Source organism: Alligator sinensis, unplaced genomic scaffold (genome assembly GCF_000455745.1).
Source record: "Alligator sinensis unplaced genomic scaffold, ASM45574v1 scaffold928_1, whole genome shotgun sequence".
Classification (NCBI taxonomy): domain Eukaryota; kingdom Metazoa; phylum Chordata; order Crocodylia; family Alligatoridae; genus Alligator; species Alligator sinensis.
This window is the reverse complement of record NW_005842229.1, coordinates 30,346-51,468: the sequence shown is the minus strand read 5'-3', so window position 1 is coordinate 51,468 and position 21,123 is coordinate 30,346. Positions and strand designations below refer to the sequence as shown.

The window sequence follows — 21,123 nt, the reverse complement described above, 5'->3', positions numbered from 1 at the left end:
TCAGCCCCTGACTTGGGGAAGTGCCCCAAGTGCTTGTATTGGGTCTAGTACCCATTGGACAATCAGGCCTGTGTTTTCCAAGGTGCACAGAGCCAGAAGTGAGTCCAGAGCCTTGGATGGTGGCAGCGGGACCCCCAGGCTAGCGGGTGTGCTCCAGGGAAGGGGTCGGCCGGACGGGAGGCACCCCAAGGGAGGCACTCGGAGCCTGGAAGGTGGTCGGCCGCAGGGAGGTGGGCGGCTCAACGCAGGAGCGCCCCCTACTGGCCCGCCACAATCTAGTCCAAACCTCTGCCTGAAGTAAGATCATCCCTATCCAAACCATTCTATACAAACCATAATCTAAACTCTCTGGGTGCCTGTAGACAGGCTGGGAAGCTGCTCTGATGTGCTGTAATTACATCATATCACAGCAAACTCAGTTAATTGAATCTGCTGGATTGTGCTAATTAATGTGCTTCAGCCAGCCTCTGTGTCTTGCGTATCAGTGTCCCCATGCTTCAAAATGGCGGCAGGGGCACTTTAACTAAAGCTCATTGGACAAGCTTTAGTTAAAGTGCCCTGCCACTGTTTTGGAGTGCTGATGCATGAGATGCTGCACCACTTTAGAGTGGCTCAAAGTGGAAAAACTGCCAAAATTGCTTCTCTCCCACTCTTTTTTTTTTGTTCTTGAAAAATGAGAAATCACTTTTGGTGAAATACGGGGAGAAAAAACACCTTCTAATAAAACAAATCCTGGAAGGATTTCAGCCTTAAAGGCAGTATTTTGAGAAACCTATTTAACCAGGTTTATAATAAAGACTTGTCCAACTTAACTTTATACTTCCAGCTACCGGTAATGGCTAAAGACATAGAGATATTAAATCGCATACTGTAGTAGAAACGGCCCAGTACTTACCCAGTGCATATTCCTCACTTTGATTTCTGTTCAAGTTGTTCCTATCAATACTGCCTGTGTAATTCTGCAAAAACATACATAAAAGGAAAAAAATGAATATTTTAGCAATGCGACTAAACTGCAAACTTCACAAGCTTTGGGATATTCAAATGTACCTAAGTCTTCTAAAAGCCCTCACTCACTGGAGGTCATTTGAGTTGAGATATTTGAAGGTGCACACGGGAATTTAAGCATAACTTTTTGTTTGTTGAACCTGACAATGGCAACTAATTCTTAGTTTTACTTTATGTTGAAATAGATTCAGTACTGACCAGCATGGCAGCACTGTTGCTACACCTGTGGCTGGAGTCACTTTATTTATGGCTACATTTGAGCACAACAAAAGTTAATAGCCCAGAAAACTTGGCTTTGAGAATTAGGCAGCCTACCAAAATTCAAGCTTGAGAGCTGTTCTTTGCCAGGTATCAGAAATTCAGTACTCAGGGGTGGGAATGCTTGGAACATTATCTCTGAACAACACACCTGTTAGCCACAAAACCTACTTAAACACCTCAATATGATGACCCTTTCAGTTTCCTCTTTTAATACCTGATAAGATCCTCTGTTCTTCCCCCTGACCTGGTTGTAATTAGGTTCAGGTGTTACTGAAGAGATTGAAGTTTTTGTATGAACTGTTTCATTAAGAAATGAAGGTTGACAAGAGGAACTGACTGTACTGTCTCCTGGAAAAAAAATCAATAAATAACTTCAAATCCTTCCTTGCCCTGCTTAGGATGTATCAGCAGACAGAATGCAAATAAAGGTGGGGGAATGCATTACACAGGAAAGAAGTAACACACAAGTGATGTTTATCTTAATAAGGTAGCAACACAGGTCTATTTCCTACCATACCACTTTGCAATTTCTGTTAACTCTGGCATTCTCTGTGTCCCTTTCCCCTCCTTTAGTTTCAGTTACCTCTTTGAAATAAAATGAGCTGTTTACCCATATCCTCATGACAGACAGACATATTGTGATAACCTGGCACTCTGGATGGACACAAGTCCACTATAATTGGACTGAATCACTGAATCCTCTGTGGTCTTAGGGAATTTGGGTCTGGGCATCTTAGGCACTCACAGGTGTGGAGCTGCTATCTGACACACTTCTCGGCCAGTGGAACCCCACACAGTTCAGTTTCCAAGCCTTGGATCCAGTGCCGCACCCAGCCTGAACCCCCAGCTGATTAGTCACCAAAAGGCCATCTGGTGGCAAGAGGTCTGGTTTCTTAGGGTGCAGACAGAAGTTATGTTGTCATGCAATCAGCTCCCTGAAAGTGGTCTACAACCATGCCATGATGCACATTCATGACTGCAGAGCACTTTTAAAGTGGCTGATCATGTGACAAATTAACCCTCATTAAATGAAAAATCAAATGAAGGTGCTCCACTTTGGATCTCCTTAGGGAACTTGTGTTCCCTAGGGGTAACTTGTCATGTGATGGGGGGCTGTGCTGCATCAGCCCAGCCCCACCCCTGGGGCTGTCAGCAGGGAGGGGAGAGTGGGAGCAGGAAGGGAAGAGTGAGGGGCAAGGAGGAGTGAGATGCCAACTGGGGTTTGCCTGTCTTGAGGTGTGGGGATGGGCAACAATCCACTTGTCCCTCCTCCAGCTCAGGCTAGGCAAACCCCAGCTGGCAGCTTGTTCCCCCTCTCTCCTCCCTTCTTGATGACAGCCACGGTACTGAGGGAGGTGGGTAGGTGGGAGCAGCTCGGCTGCAGGCAGGCTCATTGGGCTCCTGCAGGCAGACTCAATCACCCCCCCCCATCCCCACCCTCACTCAATAGGTGAATGTATTTTGGGTTGGGGAGGGGTGCTCTAACTCATGGTGCTCTATGTAAAGTAACATGAGTTGGAGTAGGGGCCTGCATGTCTGTCAGCGCCCTTAGTTACCCCCTTCAAGGATACCTTGACAGTATGGCAAGAAGCACTGTCTTGGCAAAGGAATTTCTTATGCATGAATGTTTTATTCTTACAAAGCACTAGAGAGTTGTAGATGTATGGCAAAGCTTTGTGGATGGCCCTTCAATGCTTCGTCCAATGAATATTGAGCCTCTGCTCCATTATGGATGCGCTGATCCACACGGAAGGTTACAATTACAAATGATGGCAATAAAAAAAAAAGACATAATAATTTGGCATAGATATAGTCCTAAATGGCCAGGTCTTATGGGTGACAGTTTGGCACATGCATCTCTCTTGTGCACAGGGAAAGAACTGTCTAGAAGGAAGTGGCTCCTTTTCAGCACAATTCCCTCATACCATGTTTGGAAGATATAAAAAGAGCGGTAGTCTTGATTGCTCTTTATTCCTTACTACCAATTTGGGAATCCCTCTGCAAGAAGCTTAAGAAAATAGTAACACTTTGGAAGTGCTGGTAATCATATATTACTACAGTGACATTAAACACTATGCTTTAACTGAGAACTCGGTGCTTACCCACTTCACATTCTTTGCTTGGCTTTCTGTACACATCTTTTTCATCAATAGCATCTAAGTCTTTCTGCCACATAAAACATGCAAAAGAAACAATATTGTGTTAGTGATTCTCCTGCCCAACCTTAGATCAGTCGCATGGAAATGGGATTCATGGGTTAGTCATGTAAAACAGCATCTGGCTTCCTTGTTTCCTTTGGAAAAAAAAGAAGCCGCAGAGGCTGGGATTTCAAATCTGTCCAACTCTCACAGGAGCATTTGCCCAGTGAAAGTTAGCAGAGCATCTACTCCTAACCAAACTCAGGGGTTTAGATGAGGGTTGCTTACCAAAAGCTTGAGAATCAAAGTGCAAGTTGTCATGTCGCAGGCATTAGAGGCTCTGAACTCTGGGATGGGAGATCTCAGAGCATTATCTGACACATCTTTTAGACATGAAATATGTCCAGAGCCCTAACATGATGACATCTTTTTTCTACTGGAGACTGTACTGGTGATGACTTCATACCTGTAAAGATCCTCTGCTCCTCCTCTGTATTGTGTCATAATCATGTTCAGATGTTACTGAAGAGAGTGAAGTTTTTGTAGTTAATAGTTTGTTGAGAAGTGAAAGTTGCCTAGAGGGACTGTTTTCACTATCACCTGAGAAAAAGAAAATGAATAAGTTAATTTCAAATGCCTCCCCATCCAGCTTGGGAAGCATGAAGGGAAGGGCGAGGAAATAAAGAAGGGTTTTTGCATCTGGCTTTGGTTACACTGCCTTAAAAATGGTGCTTTTTTAAAATTGACTTTGGTCCGTCTCTCACCATGTGCTCCGCACTGGGAAAAAGGTTCAGATCCTAGCCTCCCCAGCTATCAGATAATGTATGTATTCTTCTATACTTTACATATACCTTGATTTACAGTCTCTTGGGATTCAGATAATGGCGTATACAGATCTTCATGATTTTCTTTCTGTTGATAATCATTCTCCTGCAATGTTAATGCCATGTTGTTTTCTAGCACTTCTTGTTCCTACAATATTTTAGAAAAAGTTTGAGTTTAGTACAGGAATTGAATGGCATAAAAGAGTGAAAGAGCTGTCTTGAGTGCAGGAATATTTTCATAAATGTTTCTGTTCAAGTCCTTCACAGAAATCTATTGATGTTCTGAGTCTGAAAAGACCATTCCTTTTTATAAGTAAGAAAATGCTGTGAATAAAGCAGCTGACCTGATACTGATCTGGAGACCTTTCTATTGCTCCAGAGGGGAAAAAAAAAAAGGGCAATGACTTTGTTCCTAAATAGTGTCTTGTGAGAAGGAAACCCAACAGATAGTAAAAGTAGAGTATGAAGTTTGAACTTGTTTCTTCTCAGATCCTCTTTATCTTTGCCATACTCCCAGAGGAGAGTTAACAGCTTCTTTCCCAGCAACCTTGAAAATTGCAGCAATGGAACATGGTCATCAGACCTATTGTCTAGATAGTACCATTGCCAAGAAGCCTTAGAATTAGGTATTCACCAGCTAACAAAGAAGTCTGAGCACACAGTGAATAGAAAAAGATTCCTTCATAGGGTTGTTCCTGAAAGCTACGAATGGGCTGGAAGATTTTCAAAATATTTTCAGAACAATACCTAGCTTGGCACCCTGTTCACATCAAGATTATCTCCTCTGACATCACTGGAAGATGCTAGTGGAATTACACTTTAATATCTCAGAGTTTGATTCAATCCTATCTGATCTGTCAGGGTTCAAGTGCACAAAATCCACAAACTGCAGATCTATTGAGCTAAGTACCTTTTTGGAGAACATATTATCAACCTTCAGCCAAACAGTAATAAATGGAGGGGGCTTGCAGGCTTCCTTTCTACTGGGAGAGGAATCAGCAGTGAGGAATGTGAGTATACAGTGTACAGTGGTACAGGCTGGGGATCAACTGGCTAAGCAGCAGCTCTGCAGAAAAGGACCTGGGGGTTACAGTGGATAATAAACTGAACATGAGCCAAGAGTGTGCCCTTGTAGCTAAGAGGACTAACAGCATACTGGGCTGCATTAGTAGAAGCTTTGCTAGCAGATGAGGGGAAGTGATTCTTCCCCTCTATTCAGCACTGGTGAGGCCACATCTGGAGTACCATGTCCAGTTTTGGGGCCCCCACTACAGAAAGGATGTGGACAAATTGGAGACAGTCCAGCAGAGGGCAACAAAAATGGTTAGGGGACTGGGGGACATGACTTGTGAGGAGAGGCTGAGGGAACTGGGCTTATTTAGTCTGGATAAGAGAAGACGGGGAGGGGATTTAATAGCAGCCTTCAGCTACCTGAAGAGGGGCTCCAAAGAGGATGGAGATAAACTGTTCTCTGTGGACAGTGGTGCCAGATGATAGAGCAAGAAGCAATGGTTTCAAGTTGCAGCAGGTGAAGTTTAAGTTAGGTAGGAAAAACTTTCTCACTAGGAGGGTAGTAAAGCACTGAAACAGGTTGACTAGAGAGTTTGTGGAATCTCCATTCTTGGAGGTTTTTAAGACCCAGATAGACAAAGCCTTGGGAGGGATGTTGTAGTTGGGGATGGTCCTGCTTTGAGCAAAGTGTTGAACTAGATGACCTCCTGAGGTCCCTTCCACTAATTTTCTATGATTCTTTGATTCTATATTATTAATGTAACTTGCTTATTTACCCAATATAAATGAATTGTCAACTAAAAATGGTAACAAACAGCACGTGAGCAAGCCCCATTTCAGAAACTGCTGGTTAGTAATGCCTCAAGATATGATCCATTAGAGAGACTAGGACAGAAAGCAAGCTCTTGCTCCTTGTAATAATTCCCCCTAAAAATGATGCATCATAAAACTAAAACTAATACAGTATTTCTTCAAGGACTGAAAATGCAAGACTGTATGTAACAATACCACCTTGTGACTCCTGTTTAATAGATTTCAGTACATGGAACACAGTTACGCACATCCAACAACCCATTAGATCTGTCTGTGCAATGACGTTCTACCTGGTAAGATGCTCTTTTCCTGTGTGTGATATCATTAGCAATTTCAGAGCTCTGTTGAGAGACCACTGAAGAGGGTAAAGGTCCATCACCTGGTGGTTGACTAGATAGATTAACCCCTGAGGAAAAAATTATATTTATATATCATATATAATATTAAATTATGTAGTATTAAATATATATGTAATATAGAAGTGCAAGGTTATTTTTAAACATTGTGGGGCTAAAAAGAGTTTACTTCCATGAGTTTAGGACAAATACATTACTTAAGTCACAAACGGAGGAACCAATATTATTACTGTGTGTGTGTGTGTGTCAGAACCAAAGTCATGAACCATAAGATCTATTGGTACATGCAGTTCAAACATGGAACAATCGTGAGTTTTACAAAAGACTCATAAATCAAGTGGCAATAAAATGTTTACCCTATACTACAACAATTAACATTTTGTTGTTTATTTTTTGCTTCTATGAACTTCTTTGAGTTGTACTTTGCTTTTTGAAATACTAGTTTTGACAGAAATTAAATCTGTAACATCAAATGACTTCAGGCAAACAAACCACTCCTGACACCTGTGGAAACTCTTATTTGGATTTAAGAGTAATTTATTTTAGTTTTGCTTAAACTGTAAAACTTTCTCAGATGGACAAGGACTAACTCCTGGAGTCAATACTGAACTAATGGAGAAAATACCTTACTTACTAACTGAAAGCTGTCTCCAAGTTCCTGCATTAATAAGCCACTGCCTTCTCATCCTAAGGGTTGGGCCCAGAGGCATTTCCATTTTTCAATAGGCCCCAGTATCACCTCTGAGAGTTGGGGACACCCAAAAGATGATTGTATATTCCTTTCCAGCTGAGTACCTCCGGGATTAGAGGTGGGGAAGTGTCAGTGGTGCTTATCTTCATCATCATCAATGCACAGGAGCAACTGAATGACACATTTGGTCTCATTCATTCATTTTAGTGCCCCTGTCATGACCCCTTTTATTTATCTTGTTTCAAATGAAATAGCCTTAATAATTTAACTTCTACAAAATGAGGCCTTTGGCTCCTCCTTCTATCTTTTTGAATCTCAAATATGAGAGCATCACTCATGTTCCTCTTTACTACTTTTGTGGAAATCTCCAGCTGAATGCCAATTCTTTAACCCTCTGTATGTTCTGTGCACAGCTTAGGAAGTCTGTATCACCCTTTTGTGTCTTTCAGAAGTTAAGTGGAAAAAGCAAACTATGCCATGCAGTGTAAAGAATGAGGAGCTGTTTTATCATATAGGAAAAGCAGACTTTAACACACAACCTCTGAGGAAAATGGCCCAATATGAGATCACCTCTGGGTTTTGGAATATCTATATCTCCCAGTTTGTTAGACACGCCTGGAACTTTTTAGAACTTACACCAGGAAATATAAGGCCAATTTGGTTGGGTACAATTACAAGTGCCAGTGCAGATGTCAGGATTGGGGTTCCAATGTTAAATTTGTTCCAGTCACAGCCCTGGTATAGATGGCAGCTGCCCTAGAGGGCCACCCAGAAGCTGCAGGGGTAGCCTGTCTTCTGATGGATGTGGGTCACCAGGAGCAATTTACTTCTGTGCTTCAGAGTCTGTGCTAGCTTCCAAGAGCTTTCTGGAAGCAACCAAAGGTGCCAGTTTTGACCTGTAAAGCCCTAAAACAGCCTCAGCCCTAGATACCTAAGGGATTGCCTCCTCCTTTATATTCCATCACAATCCCTAAGGTCAGCCCAAAATAACCTCCTGCAGGTACCACCTGTCGCTACAAAACAGACCTGGTGCACATGTTGAAGGTTCTTTTTAGAAGTTGCTCCTCAACTCTGGAACTGCCTCCCCCTTGAGGCTTGTCCGAGCCCAAGCCTGGACATCTTCTGGAAGTGATGTAAGACCTCCTTGTTTGGGTAGGCATTTAGCAAGTTAGGTTAAGGTCTGAGACGCTGTCTGAGGACTTGCTAGTTTCATACTATTTTAATATTTTAATGTTTTTATCATTTATCTTGTTTTTTATTGTAAGACACTATGAACCTTGGGGGAAGATAGTATATTGAATGAATGAATGGCTCCCTTCCATAGTGGAGGGCCACTTACCAGAGGAGGAAACAGAGAATTTGCTGGTGGTCGTACTGTTTGCTGCTTCACAGCACTCCCTGGAGGCACAGGTGGAACAATTGCCAATGTTTCCGCTGTTTTCGCATCCACTGTTTTCACATCCACTGTTTTTGCATTCGCTGTTTTCTCTGGGATTCAGGTTGATGGCATTGCCACTGCTGCTGCTGGTGTATTCGGGGCCTGAGGTACAGAGGCAAAGGTTATTGCTTTGCTCATCTGGTTTTTTACTTAAGGGAAATTGAGGAAATTTGTTATTTCATTGATCTGTTCTATCTTTAAACATCCCTAAAGGAATGTATTGGTTTTACTGTCAGGCCAGAAGGAAAAGCTAAGAACTTTTCTATGGTTTTATTTGTGTAATTGGGGTAGTGATACAGGTTAAATTAACCAGTCTATACAGTCAAGGAAAAACAGATCTTTGTGTCCCCAAAAATACAGATATGAAGTATGGGCTGCTTCTCTTGCAACTTTAGCACTCTTTTCATTTGATCTGTGCTGCAGAGCCCCCTTGGTATTTAAAAACAGGAATTCAATTAATAACAAAGCAGTTCTGTTCACTAGGAACTTAGGGCCATATTACACATTGCACTTTGAGCTGCTGCAATGCTGACCAGTGTTAGTGCTAGCTTGAGTTTGGAGCAGTCACACCTTAAGGCGAAAAAATGTCCCCCACCTGCCTAGCTGTGACTTGTCACTAGAGGGCTGGTGAGCAAGAGGCAGGACTAGGAGCTACAGCTGTGAATGGCCACTACAGGGCTGGTGAGCCAGGACAAGCTTGGGTGGGGGTGGGAACATGAATCTGGGAGGCAGAGAGTTAATGGTCTAGGACTGGGTACTGAAATGGGAGGTGGAAAGGAAATGGGGGTGGAATGGTAAAAAGAAGGAAGTCAGCCACTACAGGATAAAATAAAAAGAAGCAAAAGTAAATAAATAAAATAAAGAGGAAGTAAATTAAAGAAGGTCTCATGTTTTAATAAACTGGTATTTAGGATTGGAGTATGAGGGGTGTTGGCCGTGCTTTCCAGGATGGCTGGGAGCGGGGAGCAGTGAGGGAAGGCACTTTTGGCAGATCTACTCTCCCTGTCCTGGGAAGGAAGCCTCAGCTCATTGGGACCTGATCCAGCCTTGATGTCCACTTCCCTGCTCTCATTGTTCCTCACTCTTGGACCCATCCATGCTTTGTGACTTGGCTAACCGGTATGTACTCTGCAGGCTGTTTGCTGTTGCACCCCTGGGGGTAGTCACACTCCCAGAGGTGGGTGGGGGGAGTTGGCTTGGTGCCAGAACCCTTCTCCCCAGGTAGTAGTGTTCATGAGGTAGAGAGTTTGTCCACTCAGAACAGGAAGGTGGGGGAGGGAACACTGCATCCTGGGATGCTGGAGGACTGCAACTTGGGCAGCTCGTCTGTTGGAAATGGCCGCACATTAATGGAACACGAGCTAAGTAACATGGATCAGAGAGAAACCTGCCCTAGAATGGCATAAATTTAAGCCACCTAAAGTGTGTGTAAAACTAGTTTCAGTGTTAATGTGTGGACAATCCGGAAGTTAAGAGGTCTAGGAACTGCTTAAAATTAATATGCAACAAGGCCATTAGTGACAGACGGCAGCCAAGACTTCTCTGCAGCACAATACATGTGTCTGGGTGTGCTTCACCCACTGAAAAAAGCCAGCCCATGGTCTAGACCAGGGGTTCTCAAAGTTTTTTATGTCACAGCCTGTCAAACCCCAGCCCAGCAATCGCAGCTGACTGTGGCCAGAATTTCCAGCCAGCAGACGGGTAAGGATACCCGCACCCCGGGGCAGGGGGGTGGGCCAGACCCTGCACTGCTGTGGGCCCTGCACAAGGAGCTGTGGCCTCTCCACCTGGCTTTGGGGTGCCACAGTTTGCCGATCCGCAGCCACTTCCGGTCTGGCAGCTGACCCGCCGCGGTCCGGTAGCTGATCCGCCATGGACTGGCACCGGACTGAGGCCCAGGGATTGAGAACCTCTGGTCTAGAAGGCTCAGTGCTCCAATGCCACTGAAATCCTCAGCACTCATATGGCGAGTAGCCTGGTGTTGGACTCTCCGCACAGGAGTCAATTGTAGTGTTTTGATCCTAAATGAGAACCCGTCCTTGTTCTATACTTGCCATCAACTACCTGTTCCACAATTATCTTCATATTACAATGAGATCCACCTTTTAAAGCAAGTTTTCATGGGGCTAATAGAGTATTGAGAGATTGTTGTGAATGGGAACTTCCATGCAGTTACGTGCAGTTGCATTTCCACAGTGCATGGAGGGGGTCTCAGAACTGATGGTGGAAGTTGGGCACGCAGAAGGAGAACCATCGTACATAGGTGATAACACAAACACTGACCAACCTGCAAACTTTACCACAAGGTCCTAACAAAACTGTTGTGGAGGAAAGGTTGGGCCCTAGAACCAGAGTTACAATTCACTGGTGCCTTCCACCTGAAGTGCTGAGCTGCTTTTGCTGGAAAATTTTGCCCAGTCATGATGTTTAGCATTTGCACCCTGCTATTGATTTTTCAACTTTACAGCTCAAAGTATTTTGCAAAGTTGGGTAGGAGTCGATAGGAAGTTCTGTTTTTATATACATAACAACAGAGTGGGATATGTAAATAGGAAATATATTCCACTGGTCTAATTGATGAGCTGTTGGTAAATCACTTTAAAGACATGGCTTCTGTTTCCAGTTCTGCCATTCAATTCTAAATTACTTAAGTTACAAACCTGTTCTTGCCTCCTGTTTTCACCGCTAAATTTAATTCTGTGATCTGCACAATTCCAGAGCAACTCCTAGGAGACAAGTGACTAGAGCTTAGGCTGTATGATTTCAAGTACAGAGCCTGCAAACTGTCTGCAGGACAGCAGGACAGAGCTCTATTTCTAGCCAAGGTGCAAAAGTTTTCTAAAAGGTTAGAAACGTTGATAAATAGCAAAAAATATAATTTAATTTGCTTTGTCCTTGAAAACAGCCCAGCTATTTTTGGTGTAAGGTTTAAAACTTTAGTGTCTAGCATAAGCAAGAATTTCAACCCAAAAGTTTGGAGAAGCTATGAGCTACTGCAAAATAAGGGTATAATAGAAAGATCCATGCAGCCTTCACTCCTGTTGTTACAGTAACCCCATGTACAAAGCCACAGTAATATCCAGCTCAGGGCTATAGCTAGGATAGCTCAATGCTTACCTGTCTCACATTTCCCACTTAGGCTGTTGTCCAAATGCATCTCACTACAATCTGAGTCTTTCTGCAAAATTAAATATGTAAAAGAAACCTTAATCATCATGTTTATGGAATAGTCATCAATGTCTAATTGGGAGCAGCTATTCATTCAATTCAGTTTGATTTATTAAGGATTCTGGCTGAAAGTCATGCTCCCAAAAACAACATAACAGACATACAAACATAATATAAATGTAAACAAATAACAGAAATGCAAATATAATAATAAAATAGGGTTGAGCATTACAAAAGCATTATTCCTACTCCTAAAATTAACATAATCAAGTGCAAATATGGTGATAAATCAGATCATGAATCTATAAAAATATTGTGAATAGGTCCACAAGACAGTAAAAACAAATATAGTGATAAAATGTATCTGTCGTATCAACAGTAAAGGATGTTTAATGCTGATTGCTTCAGCTTTGTAAGCAAAAATTCCAAGATGGTTTACTAAATATGAATCTGTTTGCTGGAGGAGCCATATTAATTTCTCTCTATTTGAGAAGTATGTTAGTTTCTGCAAGAATGGTGATAAATACTTTATTTTTTATGTCATTATATAGAGGACATTCTAAGACCTAATGAATAAGAGCAGGTATCAAGTGGGGTTCCCTAGGGGTCTGTCCTGGGTCTGGCATTGTTCAATATCTAAATTAATGATTTGGAAGATGGGATTGAGTGTACACTTAGCAAATCTGCAAATTGTATCAAGCTGGTAGGTTGCAGACATGCTGGAAAAATAGGATTATAATTCAGAATTATTTTCATAAACTAGAGAAATGGTCTAAAATTAACCAAATAAAATTCAGTAAGGACAAAGTATAAATTCCTGCAATTGGGACAAGCAATCCTTCAACATATAAGTGCAAAAGTAATGAACAGGGTTGAGGTGATTGTTGCCTCTGTAGATGACATTGATGAGAACAGTATTGGAATACTGCATCCTTGTTCTGTTTTCTACATTGTTGAATATCCATTCAACATCTGTTGAGCATTGTTGAAATACTGGAGAGGTCACAGAAAAGAACCAGAAAAAGGCTCAAGTTTGGAGAAAATGCCAGACAGGGAAATACTTAAAAAGCTCAGTCTGTTTCACTTCAAAAGGAGATTGAGACATGACTTGCTTATAGGGTATTTTCCCCCACAGGGAAAAATACTGGGTGCTACTGGGCCCCATAAACTGGTGGAAAAAGTCGAGAAAGAGCCAATGGCTGGAAACTCAATCCAGGTACATTCATATAAGAAGCTGAGCACAAGTTTTTTACAGTAAGCGTGTTGAACCAGGAGAAAAAACTACCAGAGGTAGTGATGGATTTCCAATCTCTTGAGGTCTGTGAGATATGCTTTATCTAAACACAAGATCCTGGTTTCCATGCAGAGTTAACTGTGTCATAGTTTCATAGTTTTAGGGTCGGAAGGGACCTAATAGATCTTCTAGCCCGACCCCCCGCCAGGGCGGGAGAACAACAAAAAACCCTAAAAACAAAAATGGGACTCAAATGAGTCCAGCCAGGTAGGCATCCAGCCTCTTCTTAAAGACCCCCAGGGTAGGGGCCAGCACCACCTCCCTTGGAAGTTGGTTCCAGCTCCTAGCCGCCCTAACTGTGAAGTAGTTTTTTCGGATGTCCAATCTGTACCTCCTCTCCGTCAACTTGTGCCCATTACTCCTTGTTATGCCAGCGGGGGCTAGGGGAAACAGCGTCTCCCCCAAACCCTTCTGGTTCCCCCTAGTGAGTTTATAGACGGTCACCAGGTCCCCCCTCAGCCTTCTCTTGTGGAGGCTGAATAGGTTCAGGTCCTGCAGTCTCTCACTGTAGGGTCTGCCCTGTTGTCCCCGGATCATGCAGGTGGCCCTCCTCTGGACCCTCTCCATGTTGTCCACATCCCTCCTGAAATGGGGCGCACAGAACTGGACACAGTACTCCAGCTGCGGCCTGACCAGGGGCCCATAGAGGGGGAGGATCGCCTCCCTGGCTCTACTCGAGATGCACCTGTGGATGCACGACAAGGTCCGGTTAGCCCTGCCAACCATGACCTCGCATTGTCGGCCCATGTTCATCTTGGACTCAATAATGACACCAAGATCCCTTTCCGCCTCCGTGCTCTCAAGTAGGGAGTTCCCCATCGTATAAGTGTGCTGCTGGTTCCTACTACCCAAGTGCAGCACCCTGCACTTGTCCGTATTGAAACACATCCTGTTCCTGTTTGCCCACCCCTGTAACCTATCCAGATCCTTCTGCAATCTCTCTCTCCCTGCTAGCGTGCTTAATACTTACCTGGTGTGATCTGGCATCTTGTTTGTGGTTTACCAACCCTGGGCTCTCTTTGACCACCGGTTCCCTGACTCCCGTTGAGCCTAATTTTAAAGTTCTTTGGAGGAGATCAGGCAACCTGATCTCCTCCGAATTATCCTTCTGTTGCTATTGCCCATGCTAATAAATAATGAACTGTGTAAGTTGCCAAGTGTACCTTAGAAAGAAATCTCCACAAAGCTGGTAACACTGTTCCCTTAACATTGACCAAATGAATACCCTATCTTCTACATACCCTGTGCTTGAAAATGCTTTATTTAGTCTGCTGCCATTCCCATTCTGATGCCTCTTCAGCAGCTTTGCAAACCCTCAATCGGTATTTGTTTTGGGGCAGGGAAACTCATTCTGCACCCTTGTTTTGGCTCACACTTTGTGCTTCCCCTAATAAATCCATGCTGATTGGATGTCAAACTGGATGGCCTGTCATAGTGAAGACCAGACTAGGTGATCTAATTAGACTTTCAGGCTTTAAACTCTGAATGAAACAATATGTCTTTTAGATATGTATCATTATGTCACTTTTATTTTAGGTTCAAGACTTGCGTGGGTGATGAATTTCATACCTGTAAAGAACCTCTGTTTTTCTGCATTAAATCATATTCCAATGTTAGTGAAGAGAATGAAGTTTTCCTAACATCGTTTCCACTGAGAACAGAAGATGGACAAGAGGGGCCGACTGCGCATTCTTCTAGAGGATGGAAAAACATCAATATATCATTTTAAATATCTTGTTGCTACACAAAAGAAATGTGAGAGAGTAGAATGCTAGAAAGAGTTTATGCCATGAATTGTATGATTCCTATATTTGTGAGAAATGCAGAATTAGATGTAAAAGGAGGGAAATTCTTTACAAGGGACTTCAGAGAAGATGGATGCTTTGGAAGTGAGAAGTAACCACATTTGCAGACCTGGCATGCAAGGCAAAGGCAGAAGACTGTACATATATTGTCTTATAGATACCTTCATTTTTAATCTGTAGTTTTTCTGATAAAAGCTTGTCCAGGCTCTTTACAGGACTTTCAAATGCTACACTTTGATAAGAATGCTCTTGCAGTTTCCTCAGGTGGTATGCCATTTTTTTCTCTAGCAATACTCTCTTCTACAGAATTAAAGAAAAATGTTAGGTATTTAACATAAGTTTCCTGATCTCAAGAACAAAAGAACAATCTTGAACGCAATGATATTTTGATAATGTTTCAGTTCATACTTTTCTAATATTTCATAATTAAATATATTAGCTATCAGTGTAACATATGTAGATATAAAATATGCTTTGGTTTTATTAACAATCATGAATACCTATGACTGCTTCTAGTTTTCAAATAAAAAATGACTTAATCTGTCACTATTAATAGAGACAGGAAAATTCAACCCAAATTATTCTTCCCTAAAAAGCACCTCTTCAGTTCCAATTCCATTTAGGAAACAGAAAAACAGATGACAAAATCCAATTTCAACAAATGGACTTCTTATTTGTAAGAAACCTGTGTAAGTTGAATTCAGAATCTGAATTTCCCAACAATTATAAACTGGAAATTACTTTTCCCTACCACGTCAAGAATCTTGTATACATTTCCATACACAGAAGTAGTTACTTTGGGCATCTATACACAGACAACGAGGCTGCTCCAATGCACTGTAATTACATCAATCAAGTCTACTAGAGCATGGTAATTACTGCATTCGCGCTTTAGATAAAGGTCCCCCGCCACCATTTTTAAGAGCAGGGATGCTGATACACGAGACACTTGGGATGCTTTATTTAGACTGTCTCTCAGAGCTGCTCTAATAAAAGAGCCCTTGCCCTGCCCTCCTCCCCAAGCATGTGTATAAATACCCTTTGTGTTTGTATAGCTCTAAAGGCCTGCTTTATATGGAGTTTGTCTATATATAGAAAAGTCTATAGGCATGCTTTATATGGAGATTGATAGATTACAATGAATCAAGTTATAAAGAAACCAGTTGTAGTGTTAAAATGGGAAATAGATGGTTTAAATTGGTTAGAAATAGCCTGCTCTCTGACCTAAGGCAACTGAAGTTGGGACAGTCAAACTTATTGGTGCTGCTAACATCTAAATAATTTTTCCTTACATTTCAGACTAGAAACTGTTCTTTTGCCTGCCTTTATGAAATCTGATGCAATCTCTACATCAAAACCATTTAGAATATGTCTCATATTAAAAGGAAATACACTTGATTCTTTTCTATTTGAATTGTAGCTGCATTCTGGTAATGATATGAACTGTTACATAAAGAAAAGAAATAGTGGAAGATTAATAGGAAATTATTTCTGAAGAGGGAATTCTCATTAATTTTGTGAGTCAACACAGAACTACGGTCTTTCAAATGAATGAAAACTTAAAATCTCCATAGAAGAATCAAAGAAATCTTGTTACACGGATGGAAACACCAGGAAAACAGAAAGAGCAGAAATCTGGGGCTTCTTCGTAAGTGTCAGATAAAACAAAAACCCCCCAAACACAATGACCATCTTTCCTCAGCATTTCAGAAAAAAAGTTTGAGGTCATTGAGAGGTACTTCAGACTTTCTCAGCCTATAAAGATGCACGATACTTGGTACCTGACTTTTGGACTAGATAGCGTGGACAGTCTCCCCCTTATTCCATGGATTACCAGGATCAAGAAAAAGCGGTGAGACAATTTCATTGATTGCATTTCTCTTTGTTTTATATAATTTAGGTAGCTGAAACTTTTCTGCTTGGCTAAGTAGACAGTCAAAAAGCCCGAGGCAGGAGGAACTGCTACCCCCCTTTCCCACCTGTGTGTCGGTGATTTGTGTGGGCCTGGTGGGGAAGGGGGGGCACTTGCACAGCAGGGCTTGGGCCAGGGCTGGAGAGGGGGCTCTGAATTAGCAAATCTGGTTTGTTAAAGCTTGACTTTACAATCTAATTGGTACCCTGGCAAATTCATACTTTTGACTACATTTAGACATACGTCAGTTCATATAATTCTGTTATGGTACACCTATAATTCATAGATTGTAGAATCAGAAGGGACTGGATAGTGAACTCGACCAAGTGATGGTCACTATCTCCCAGGCTACCATGAATTCGCATGTTCCCCACGAGATCACCCCCTGTTGCTAAGACCAGGTCAAGCAAGGCGCTACCCCTGGTGGGACTAGACACCACCTGGGTTAGGTGGAAGTCCTGCACACAGTGTAAGAACCTCCATGAGCAGCTTGTTTTGGCTGTCTGCTCCTCCCAGCAGATATCTGGGTAGTTTAGATCACCCGTGACCACTGCCTCCCTCGCCTGTGTGACGTCTGCTAGCTGCCCGGAGAATACATTGTCTAGCTCTTGATCCTGTTGAGGAGGCCTGTAGTAGACCCCCACAACCAAGTCCTTTTTCCATGACCCCCCCTGTAATCTGCTCTGCAGGTTCCGTTAGCCTTCCTGGTATCAGATGGCAGCAGTGCATAGGGCAGCCCATGGTCAGCCTGTAACCCAATATCAAGACTGTGATGGAGGAATGTTCACGACAAGGTCCTGTTAGCCCTGCCAACCATGACCTCGCATTGTCGGCCCATGTTCATCTTGGAGTCAATAATGACACCAAGATCCCTTTCCGCCTCCGTGCTCTCAAGTAGGGAGTTCCCCATCGTATAAGTGTGCTGCTGGTTCCTACTACCCAAGTGCAGCACCCTGCACTTGTCCGTATTGAAACACATCCTGTTCCTGTTTGCCCACCCCTGTAACCTATCCAGATCCTTCTGCAATCTCTCTCTCCCTGCTAGCGTGCTTAATACTTACCTGGTGTGATCTGGCATCTTGTTTGTGGTTTACCAACCCTGGGCTCTCTTTGACCACCGGTTCCCTGACTCCCGTTGAGCCTAATTTTAAAGTTCTTTGGAGGAGATCAGGCAACCTGATCTCCTCCGAATTATCCTTCTGTTGCTATTGCCCATGCTAATAAATAATGAACTGTGTAAGTTGCCAAGTGTACCTTAGAAAGAAATCTCCACAAAGCTGGTAACACTGTTCCCTTAACATTGACCAAATGAATACCCTATCTTCTACATACCCTGTGCTTGAAAATGCTTTATTTAGTCTGCTGCCATTCCCATTCTGATGCCTCTTCAGCAGCTTTGCAAACCCTCAATCGGTATTTGTTTTGGGGCAGGGAAACTCATTCTGCACCCTTGTTTTGGCTCACACTTTGTGCTTCCCCCAGCAGCAGTTATTAGATATCTTAGATATTAAAATGACTTCAGTGTCTTTTAGAACTTCAGCTCATGATAGGATTCAACACAAGAGAGGCTCTTAAGGAAGTTAAAAAAACATTGCTGCTCCAGTCATAAAGGACTTCCTATGAGATTCATGGAATTCCTACAGTGCACTATAATGTACAAAACAAATTATTTTAAATATGATGAATTTTAACACCATGCAGGTCGTTTTTTTTTTTTTTTGGTCAAAACTTTTAACCTAACACCATCTCTTCATTCTCCACTCTTCCCCCTCCACCCTGCAAAATGCCACCAGAACAAGTGGATCAATCTTTATCAGAGGAGGTATGTATCATACCCCAAAGACCTCAGTGTTTCCAAGTATGGGTAGCTGGTAAGGATTTTTGTAGTGGACACTGTTTCTGTTAACTCCTCTAGATACTGTTCTTGTGGTTTTAATTTTTAGGTTCTTCCTACCAAGGCATGTGCATTTTAACAGAAATAATGAAGGCACCTTTTTAGTTTTCTCTTCTCTTCTTTTCCTTTGGAATTCGGCAATTCTTGCTTCACGTTTCAAGTCCTCTCCAATTCTCAGCAGCAGGAACATTTCTGTCTTCCATTCCTAAGCATCACAAATTTATTGCACCAAAAGGAAACAACAAGATGTATGCTGAGTTCTTTGGGGCATATATAATATTTTTTTTCTATTGTTTCTTTCACTGATATTTTTTGTTTGTTTGATATTGGTACATTTTGAAGACACTGGCCAAATTCATTGCTAGCATCAGGTCACTGATTTCAGTGGCATTACCATGGAAACACATTTGGGAAATAATTTTGTAAAAATTGAGTAGTATTTACTGCCACGCAAAGCAGTGAGATTGTTGGGCTGACAGTAGAACAGAATGACTATTTATAAGGACTTTGTTTTTACCCATGCCCTGTATAAACTTGCAAACCTTCACATTTTGATTCCACCCTGGATGTGACCCCACAGATGTTGCTCTTTAATGGAGCCTATGCTCCCACCTTGTGGGAAGAATTTTGTATTCAGAAAAATTCCATTTGTATTTGTTTCAAGCAGTCATTAGCACAAATCCCGTTGTTCAGACTCTCAGTACTGGTGGATACAGATTAGGGTAAACTCTAACTTGATGAATTCAATAGGATTTTTACCTTTGACTGCATTTGAGCCAGGATTTTACCTACAGTTACACAGATGTCTAAGTCAGTGGCTCTAGAACCTTATTGGTTCATGCATGCCAATGTCTAAAAAAAACATGAAGTCAATGGATAGGACACCAAGCTTACATACCACCAGCAGTACACGTACCGCAGTTTGCGAGTCCCTGCTTCATGTGCTAGGACTGGTAGCTGTAAAACTCATGCACCCAAAGGGCATGTTTGTCAAGAAAGTTGAAGTCTAAAAGTCTGTCAGGCTTAAATACTGAACACAGTGAGACTCATGTGCCTTTTGTTAAAACCATGCATAAGTGTGCGCAAAACTGGGGCCATATTCATCAAGTTTTTCAAAATCTTTAGGGACATTCTAGTAAATTAATTGGCTGCTGGCAATGTTAAATATGTGCCAATTGCCTATTTAAGGTATATAGGTTATATACAATTATACTGTCTTTCAATATGTCTTGTTTCTAACCTCCATTTTTCTATAAAGGAGAACTTGTTTCTTTATCTTTTGTTCACATTGCTTTCTTTCTCGTTTGGCCTCTTCGAGACGACGTTTTTCTTTTGCGATGTGTTCAATTTTTTCCAGTTCCTTACTGATTGCCTCTACATATCTTTTAAAGAAAAGTGTAAATGACTGGTAAGAATCAGCTGGGGCTATCTTTCACATCAAATTTCTGCTTATACATTGCTGGCACTACCATCATTTTTGTCTGGATCACTGTTTATTTAACATCTGAAGAATTTACATTAACTTCACAATGTTCCACACACAATTCATTCCTGGAACATTAATCATTTTAATGATAATTAATTACTTGATAATGGAGCATGTATAAATAATGATGCCCAATCCTTCAAGGAATTCTGTAAAGCAATACAGAATATATTATTCCATGTTGTGTACCTGTTGCTCATCAGATTCTCCTGGTCTTGGAAACCTTGTCTTTCTTCTTGTAGCAGCCACTGCCTAAGGTGAGAGGTGTCAGCCCCTTCTGGAAGCTCACTGGGCTCTTGTAATGTGGTCACTTGTTTTGCCAATGCTTTCTGAAAATTTGGACCAGATTTTAGGTCTTAATTTACCAAAAGTCCTTTCTCCGCACAGCAGGCTGTGTTCACAGACTTCAAATGATTTACAGAAAATTGTACTTTGCCAAGGGCCAAAGTCCCCCCTTCATCCACCATATTCTGTAGGTAAGTAGGGGCATCTAATTTCTGCAGTTCACAGGCCAACTACAGATCCACAGTGTCTTCCCCTTTGAGTATGAGGAGAGGCTGAGGGAAATGGGCTTATTTAGTCTGCAGAAGAGAAGTCTGAGAGGGGATTTAATAGCAGCCTTCAACCACCTGAAGCAGGGCTCCAAAGAGGATGGAGGTAGCCTGTTTTCAGTGGTGGCAGATGACAGAACAAGGAGCAATGGTCTCAAGCTACACCACAGGAAATTTAGGTTGGATATTAGGAAAAAACTTTCTCACTAGGTGGGTGGTGAAGCACTGGAACGAGTTACCTAGAGAGGTGGTGGAATCTCCATCCTTGGAGTTTAAGGCCTGGCTCGACAAAGCCTGGCTGGAATGATCTAGTTGGGAATGGCCCTGTTCTGAGCAGGGGGTTGGCAATGAACGACTCATGTGCCTGGCGGTTGGGGGGGCCATGGTGGTGGCAGGAGCGCGGTGGTGGGAGCGCAGCAGTGGTAAGCAGGGCAGCTCCAGCAGACGCAGCCAGTAGTGGTGGGTGTGGGGGG

At 42.4% G+C, this 21,123-nt stretch overlaps 1 protein-coding gene across 1 annotated transcript in view; it reads right to left on the bottom strand.

Annotated features, from left to right (window-relative positions):
* LOC102373733 (fibrous sheath-interacting protein 2-like) overlaps positions 1 to 18,803 on the bottom strand; it is a 41,974-nt gene extending 23,171 nt beyond the window's left edge. Inside the window, exons 1-11 of the mRNA XM_025208439.1 lie at positions 18,711 to 18,803; positions 14,969 to 15,107; positions 14,572 to 14,696; positions 11,658 to 11,718; positions 8,442 to 8,642; positions 6,346 to 6,461; positions 4,259 to 4,379; positions 3,874 to 4,007; positions 3,372 to 3,435; positions 1,484 to 1,617; positions 896 to 959 (exon numbers count right to left, since the gene is read on the bottom strand). Of these exons, the coding sequence (XP_025064224.1) occupies positions 896 to 959; positions 1,484 to 1,617; positions 3,372 to 3,435; positions 3,874 to 4,007; positions 4,259 to 4,379; positions 6,346 to 6,461; positions 8,442 to 8,642; positions 11,658 to 11,718; positions 14,572 to 14,696; positions 14,969 to 15,107; positions 18,711 to 18,803 (1,252 nt within the window). The remainder of the gene's footprint in view (positions 1 to 895; positions 960 to 1,483; positions 1,618 to 3,371; positions 3,436 to 3,873; positions 4,008 to 4,258; positions 4,380 to 6,345; positions 6,462 to 8,441; positions 8,643 to 11,657; positions 11,719 to 14,571; positions 14,697 to 14,968; positions 15,108 to 18,710) is intronic.
* Between the last annotated feature and the right edge of the window lie 2,320 nt (positions 18,804 to 21,123).